Below are 8,787 nucleotides of genomic sequence, written 5' to 3' on the forward strand. Positions count from 1 at the left end.
TGCATTTGTGGAGAAAAGAGAATCTGTCATTTCTTCTGTACTATACAAAACTGTAGCTCTCAATTTTACGATCTTTAATGGAGGTAAAATGCTAATCAGATTTGATTAGCTAGAATTATCCAAGCTAATTAAGCCTAAATACTTTTCAACTTACCTCAAAAAAAATTTTAAAGGTTATTTGTTAGAAATATTTAATGTTTTGTGGTATAATTGACACAAGTTGACGTATATTTCCGTTACATTTTTTCAAAGCACTTTACACACCTTTCTATAAAACAACAAGCAAGCTTTTCGTATAAGATGTTTACGTGTCTTCGCTTTTATCTCGGTGATGAAGTTACTAAAACACTATCACAACGAACTGTTTTTTTTTTATACACTGTGTAATATACCCATTACGACAGTAGTCAAGCAATCTGTTTTATTATTACTTTTGTGCAGTCAGTAATGCCCATCTTTTACAATTACACCTAAAATAAGGTAATAAAAAAAAACTTTTTTTCTTTCTAACCACTTATGTTTAGCCATTTTTGACAGGAAGACAGTTTTTTCTTAACTGGCCATGCGTTTGTCGTTGTTTTGAATAGAAAGCATTAAGAGGGTTGAATTCATTTAACTAACTTTTTAAACAAGGCTTGATGTTTGAAATAAATATCAAAATAGTAATTTTGTAATTTTTTTTATCGTTATTCTTTGATGTTAAGTTTAACTTTCAGTGGTTCATTATGGAATAAGATACAATTATTCACTTGCTGTACTAATGTTTATTTGGTGGATATGAATCGTAATTTACTATACAATCCAAGATACTTCATTAGGAGGCCGTGGTAGCATCGGTAACCAAGATGCTTTTTTAAAGTTTAAATTTTTATTTTTTAAACCATTTAAATATCCAATGTGAATTGGAAAATATCTATACTGGTACTCTTAAGTGACCAGTTCATTGAGAAACTGGATTTGTAGGGTCTTTCTCTTGGAACTTTTATTTCTCGGGAACATTCGTAAGTTACATGTATCATGGCCTAACAGCATGAAATAATACTTTTAATTGGTGTAATGTAACATTAGTTTAAAATGTGCATCAACTTTTAGTTTATTTAACTTGATTTTGGTTCAATGCAGATTGAAGAAAATAAATATGCAACACTTTTTTTTCCCTCATCTCTTAAATTATATTATTTTAGAACTTTAAACTCTTCATTAGTGCATTGCACAGAGTAGCAACCAGAGTATCTTTAGTTTAGTTTTATTTTTTGTCGTGATTACTATATTTCTCTGTTAAACGTAGGTTATAAGGTGTATTTACAAATAATGAATATAACTTAGTTTTATTTTCTGTCTTGATTACTACATTTCTCTGTTAAATGTAGGTTATAAGATGTACTCACAAATAATGAATGTAACTTAGTTTTATTTTCTGTCTTGACTACTACATTTCTCTGTTAAATGTAGGTTATAAGGTGTACTTACAAATAATGAATATTACAAATAATGAATGTAACTTAGTTTTATTTTCTGTCTTGATTACTACATTTCTCTGTTAAACGTAGGTTATAAGGTGTACTTACAAATAATGAATGTAACTTAGTTTTATTTTCTGTCTTGACTACTACATTTCTCTGTTAAACGTAGGTTATAAGATGTACTTACAAATAATGAATATAACTTAGTTTTATTTTCTGTCTTGACTACTACATTTCTCTGTTAAACATAGGTTATAAGGTGTAACTTAGTTTTATTTTCTGTCTTGACTACTACATTTCTCTGTTAAATGTAGGTTATAAGGTGTACTTACAAATAATGAATGTAACTTAGTTTATTTCTGTCTTGATTACTACATTTCTCTGTTAAACATAGGTTATAAGATGTACTTACAAATAATGAATGTAACCAACAAACTTTCTGTAACTTAGTTTTATTAAATATGACAATGTAAACTACAGTATTTTCTACCTGAAGCTTTGTGTTTTAATTTGGCTCATCTTGGTTGAGTTGCAAGTGTTCTAAATACTTTATTAGTGTTTTGCAGTAAGAAGGATCCCGATGCATAGGTTGTGCTTTTTTCGTTTCCATCAGTAAAACTGAAGATGATACAGTGGAGATTTCTTTCAGGAGCTCTAAAATAAAGAAAAGAAAAAACACCACCATATTGGAAATGGTACACTAAAAAAACTGAACACAGTTGTGACGCGTGTATAGATTACTATATTTAGAACGCTTTTTCTGGGGTAATGTGTTTTATGCTCTAGATCCAGTCCGTCGACAAAAACCTGTATTTACAGTACAAGTTGATTTAATGAGTTAAAATTTTAACCCTACAAACCACTTGGTACTCTAAAGATTTTTTAACGTTTAAAAAATCTTATTTAGCCATAACTAGCATTTCAATTTACATGTTTTCACTCCGTTTTCTTGAATATTTTTAAAACTCACTTTCCAAAAGGATGCACAAGTTATGAATTTTTTAATGACGAGTTATTTTTTATAGTTTAATTCCTATAGCTAAGTTCTACTAAACGGTATTTGACTGAACTTGTTAACCTCTGATAACCTTTCTTCTGCCAGCAACTACTACTTGGTTATTTTTTAATTGGTTCCTACTGTTTAATATCAACCTTTGAACCACTCGGTTAAGAAGTGTCTTTATTACTTGATGCTATCATTTGACTGCACTAGCATGAATTTGTGAAGTACTCTTTGATAAAGCAAAAAAGGTATAATTATTATTATAAGATTTATTTTAACATATGTTTCAGTGGTGTTTAGAATTTATTATATTCAAAATTGGTAGTATTAGCAAAAGCTTTAAAACCAGTTTATGCCCAAAGTAACCACCAGGTGGAGAAAGGTTAAAAGTAATTATACAACCTTCTCTTGAAACCTAATTTTCGATTCAAATTTTAAGCAACTTTTCATATCCATACCTAATACATTGTCTTGTATCTTGACCTCTGGGTCATCTAAATGTACTAACAAGCCCTGATAGATTTCTCTTATGTGGGCAGCATACAGTGTGGGATTATATCCTGAAGGAAAACTTCGGAAGTACACTGGAAACACTTTCATGGCAGCTATTCTGATATCATTTCGCACATCGTCCATTCGCTTGAGCAGAGCAGGGTAGAGCTCGTGGAGTTTCTGAAGATCATCGAGTGATGCAGCCACGGCTGGAAGTATTCGAGACAGCACCTTACACGTGATGAGTCTTGTTGACGTAGAATCATCATCTAATAGCGACATCAACAGGGCCAGCAACTGAGGAAGCTGTGAAGCTACCTGAAAATATTAGGACAATGTAATTTACAATAACCCTTAGGCCCACCAGTTTGGCTTTATGTAGGGTTGTTCACAATCTTTGGTAACTATTTGCATACCCAAACCTACATCCCTTGCACTTGCCCATATGTGACTACAGAGATTAAAGACCCTCGTATTGTAGCCCAACTGAAGCATGATGATTTACGGGTTACATTTCAGGACTTTTCAAAGTTCTTCCCATCTATTAGCATAAAAGCATATAATGCACGAAATTTAAGCATTTGAGAAAAATGTAAATCTGTAGTGTTCAATTTTATTTGCAAAACAATGGAAAGCATGGAGGAAACAGCCTACTCCGTGACCAGCTACTAGTCGTGTGCCAATGGTAGGGAAGGAAATTAGGCATAAGTAGCCCAAGAACAAGCCATCCTTGGAACTGTAAATAAGCTAATTCATGTAAGTTTTAGGTCTTCACAACATAAACTTTTCTCAAAGCACACAACTGAGTAGAAGTAAATTATCACATTTGATCAAACATACGACAACAACAGACCCTGGTGATTTAATATGATCCTGCCAGTGATACAACACTTAAAAAAATGGCACGGAGCATGTTGCAAATATGTTTGTTTGTAAGAGATATATGACGGCTACAGCTATGATCAAACGTTAAACTCCGCATACTATCAGGCTAACGTGCTGACACTACTATACTGTATGAAATTATTGTTCACGCAGGCCCTCGGCATTGTCGATGGAACTGAAGAACTTCGCCCTCAGCATACTGGATAAAGCTTCCTTGCACACAGCAGTAGTCCATAACCAGGACCATCATGTTGCACACTAGCAGTGACTTTAAAACTTAATGACTCATCCTTGTGTCATTACTACAGATCGGAAACAAGTCTATTAAACACAAGTTGAAAATGTGAACAGTCTGAAGCTTTATAAAGCATAAACTTATAATCACGGTATGAAAACAAACGTATTAAAGTAAAAAGAAAATGGAGATTTATATACACAATATCAAAACTTTTCTGTTTAACCTTCAAGATCACAACAATCACTAAAGTGTGTCTTATTATATAAGTAAGTATTGTTTAATTGGATATATAAAATATATAGATATTGTACATACTCAGAAATTTCAGTAAGAAAACAACAGGTTTGGCCAGATAAATCTATTCGTATTAAGAGTAAACCTGAACTCTCTGTATCTCCAAAACCTCTTGCGGTGAATCTTTTCAATGTTCTACTTATATAAACTTCGGGTAAAGTAAAGTGTACCAGATTTAAAAATTTGCATCTACGTATAGTAAAACTTGGTTCATATAAATATATTTTATCTTAGGCTTTCCTTCTATGGCTTTGATAGTAAATATGTTAAACAGAAGACTGATTGGAAAGGTGTTTCTTGGTTTTTAAAAATGCTAAAATTCTCACCTGTGTAACGACAATAGGATCCTTCTGGTCTAATCTGATGTACAAGATTAAAACATATAACGTGCTCTACAGACAAATGAGATTTTGACTTAAATAAATGTATACTAACAGTTTTAGATTCTAACTTATCAGCTTGCACTAAAGCCCACAGACAGGAAACTGTAGCTGTCCTCATTGCACTTTCTGTCCTACCAGCACGCCACACGAGATTGGCCATGATTCCATCTTTCAAGAATGTCTCCAAGTGTGCAGCAAGGTACCCTTGAGAGTTCAGACCAGCAGAGAACAGGGTGGAGGAAAGGGAGAACAACTTGAGTCGAAGACTGGGGTCTTTACTGGGATGCAGGTTAGCTAACACCATGGGCATCCATTCTTCGGCAAGGTTCTCTAAAGCAGGTCCTGTTGAGGGAAAAAGCTAGAAACTGGTGCTACATAAATCCATTATTAAGGAAAACACCAAAATTGGGTAAAAAAAAAAACTGCTGTAGAAATGTTGATTCTTGAAAGTAAGTATTAGACATACTAACCTGAAATGAACAAACAAACTGCACAAACTATTGGAACATTTACAAAAAGGTTTTTAACAAACTCTTGATATTTGAATGTTTTCCTTCTAAGTCAGTATTGAAAACTTTTTTTTCACTGCATCCCATAAATCTTTACCTAAAGACTTGTCTTACACCTTTTTATTCTGATGTTCCTTAATGCATTCACCAAAAAACAGCTGTGGACAGTCTGTTACAAAACACAGTAACACTTATATTTTTAAGCTTGGTTGTCTTATCACCTTCATGGTTTGAGGATAAGAACAATATGGATGGTTAACCATGCTTTATTAGAACAATGTTTAGGTCTTATGCTGATCTTTGACTTCATTCCAGAATTTGTGTTATATCAACCTATTGTTGTTAACTTTGTTTAATGTAATATCCTTGTAGGATATCGATAGCTCCTGACGAAGCTGTAATATTGAAATATTGAGCTAATAAAGTTACGTTCTGGAGATATAAGTCGTGATTTTACTTACGTTTATAGAAATAGAATAGTTTTAAATGACAAACTTATCATGGATCATCCCCCTGCCTGTGGACGTTAACTTCCAAAAACACATTTAAACAAAGATATGCACAAAAGCCCATTGGTGTGAAGTCAATTAAATTCACAAATATGTAAAAGGTGATAGCATGGACATCATTTTTACTCTCCGTGGCTTGTAAGAATGCTGAATTGGACTTACAAGTGTCACTTAATGATTTATCCTGAGGTAGCCATAACTTTTTGGCATCGGAAAAATTTCATAATGCACCTGGTGACAGGATTTAGTAACTATAATTCACTCTTACTTTCATGTGCACCATGTAAAGTTTAAATTTCCCATTCTGTGAGAAACATCAATCACAAAAACCATTCCAGAATTGAAACAAACCTCCAATTATGTGTATACGAAGACAAATTAAGGTAGTGTTGAAACGTATACTGTGTTTTCTACATTAACTATCATTATACTTCCAAATTGGCATTAGTTAATTTACAACTGTATTTGTATTATGTGCTCTCCCTACCCAAGTAATGCTAGAAAATGGTATTGGATGAATCACTGGTTTGTAAACTTTAATGGTAAAGATCAAACAAAAATGTTTCTTATGTTAAAGCTGTTCAAGTGGCAATCCTATATCCAGCTCTCGTGTTTGAGTTTCATCATTGAGGCAGTTAAGCAGCTTGCGGGTTATGTTGCTTTACAAGTGTAAGATCTTTCTACAACTTGTCAGCAATCATTCTGCAAACTCGGACAGTGGTAGTGACAGTCGAGTGTGTAGAGCAATACAGATCAAATTATAGTACTATGCCCTGATTGACCGTTATTTACTTTTCCCATGTTCATAATGGCACAATTTCACTTAAAGTATTAAGCTGATTCTTTTATCGATACTTATCCTCTATGCAATTTTGACAAATGTTTTAATACTTTCACTACATCTTACTATTTGATCATTCTTCACAATGAGTAATAAAAATTTTAGATCTGTATCCACATTGTCAATATATCTCTTGTATGCGAAAAGTACGTCTGTATAAAAGTAAAATTAATGTTCAGATGTGTGGGAGTCAATAATTACTGTATATATAAAAAAAACGTTCTTCAAACCAGCCTGTGACCTAACAGACACATTCTTCTAATATGGTGCCCCTCAAACTTTGGTATGTTAAGCAATGGCCTAATGCATAACACAGCCCTGTGGTGAAGTGGCCTTACATCCTCATGTGCTTTGATTTATCTTTCTTTGCTCCGATTTTTGCTCTACGAATATCCTTTCTAGAAAATGGTTGTAACATTTCTTCAAGAGCCTACCAACAGTGTCATTGCACTGTCAGATAACTGGGAATATACAAGTGTCAAACATGTCATCTGTGATGCTATGGCTCGCATGTGTGCACTGATGTTCTACTGCATTAGCATATGTAAGTAATTCTTATAAAGCGTAACTATCTTTCTGCAGGAAAGAAGAAGAATCTCTTCTTTGTAGCCATGTATTCCTGAAAACGTGAACAATAGTCTCTTCTTTGTGGCCATGTATTCCTGAAAACGTGAACAATAGTCTCTTCTTTGTAGGCATGTGTTCCTGAAAACGTGAACAATAGTCTCTTCTTTGTAGCCATGTGTTCCTGAAAACACAAACAATAGTCTCTTCTTTGTAGCCATGTGTTCCTGAAAACACGAACAATAGTCTCTTCTTTGTAGGCATGTGTTCCTGAAAACACGAGCAATAGTCTGTTATTCGTGGCCATGTATTCCCACAGTTAAGAACAACAGATTAAACCCCATGGCTACTGTCAATTATAATATTAAACAAAATAAAAGTTTTGCATTTTCTAAATCATTGAGAAACATTATATAACACTAAAACTTACTGACCTCCGTTACTAAGAAGTGTATGAAAAACTGCCCATTCGGGACTATGTACAGTCCATAATTGATGGGATGTTTCCAAATGTTGGAGTAGGTGTTTCGAGTGAAATTCGTATAGCTTGTGTACATTCTCAACCTTATGAACATCTGCAAGCCTCGACAGACATCTACTCACCTAAAGACAAAAACACACATTTGATTATTTCAGACTCTTCTCAATCACACACACACACACATCAAAAAATGTACATTAAGTAACCACCAATTATATACAGTGTTATTAGTTCAAAGTAGTAAACTATGTAAAACTCATCATGACTAAATAAATAAATCACTGTTTTAAAAAGTTTACAAAATCTAATCTTGCTGCAGTTAGTACAAATTACTGGTGTTGCTAGCTTTTAGTGTATCAGTTACATAAACGGTTGTTTCTTGAAACATGGGTTCTTAATTAAAAAAAACAAAAAACAGTGCTTTCAAAAGTAGTCAGATCTATTTACGGGTTTCTATAAGTTAAATAATAATAATATTGTCTCCAGCATGACATTTCTCGATATCACCTAACTTATCTAAGTTGTGTAATACTGAAATGGCAAACCTCTGATAATGAGTTATCAAAACATTAGGCCATTTTAAAACGTTTAGTTAGTGTGCTCTTCAAGCTATTTTAGGGTTATTCTGTTTTGATTTTTCACTTTAAAACTATCTTGATAGAAAATTTAACAGTAAAAACTGTATAAAAGTCCATGTATGTTACATTTAGATATATATATATATATATTTGAGTACACTACAAAAGACTACAATGTACAAAGTTGATTACATTACAAAAGCCTACGATGTACAAAGTTGATTACATTACAAAAGACCATGATGTACATACTTGATTACATTACAAAAGTCTACGATGTACAAAGTTGATTACATTACAAAAGACCATGATGTACATACTTGATTACATTACAAAAGCCTACGATGTACAAAGTTGATTACATTACGAAAGACCACGATGTACATACTTGATTACATTACGAAAGACTACAATGTACAAAGTTGATTACATTACGAAAGACTACGATGTACATACTTGATTATATTACGAAAGACTATGATGTACATACTTGATTATATTACGAAAGACCACAATGTACATAATTGATTACATTACGAAAGACCAC

At 33.0% G+C, this 8,787-nt stretch overlaps 1 protein-coding gene across 1 annotated transcript in view; it reads right to left on the bottom strand.

Annotated features, from left to right (window-relative positions):
- Positions 1-1,896: 1,896 nt before the first annotated feature.
- The window catches only part of LOC106470876 (dynein assembly factor 5, axonemal-like), a 17,475-nt gene continuing 10,584 nt past the window's right edge, over positions 1,897-8,787 (bottom strand). The window contains exons 7-10 of the mRNA XM_013931453.2: positions 7,616-7,784; positions 4,811-5,100; positions 2,925-3,276; positions 1,897-2,117 (exon numbers count right to left, since the gene is read on the bottom strand). Of these exons, the coding sequence (XP_013786907.1) occupies positions 1,969-2,117; positions 2,925-3,276; positions 4,811-5,100; positions 7,616-7,784 (960 nt within the window). The 3' untranslated portion in view covers positions 1,897-1,968. The remainder of the gene's footprint in view (positions 2,118-2,924; positions 3,277-4,810; positions 5,101-7,615; positions 7,785-8,787) is intronic.

The sequence above is a fragment of the Limulus polyphemus genome, unplaced genomic scaffold, assembly GCF_000517525.1.
Source record: "Limulus polyphemus unplaced genomic scaffold, Limulus_polyphemus-2.1.2 Scaffold4262, whole genome shotgun sequence".
NCBI classification, from domain to species: domain Eukaryota; kingdom Metazoa; phylum Arthropoda; class Merostomata; order Xiphosura; family Limulidae; genus Limulus; species Limulus polyphemus.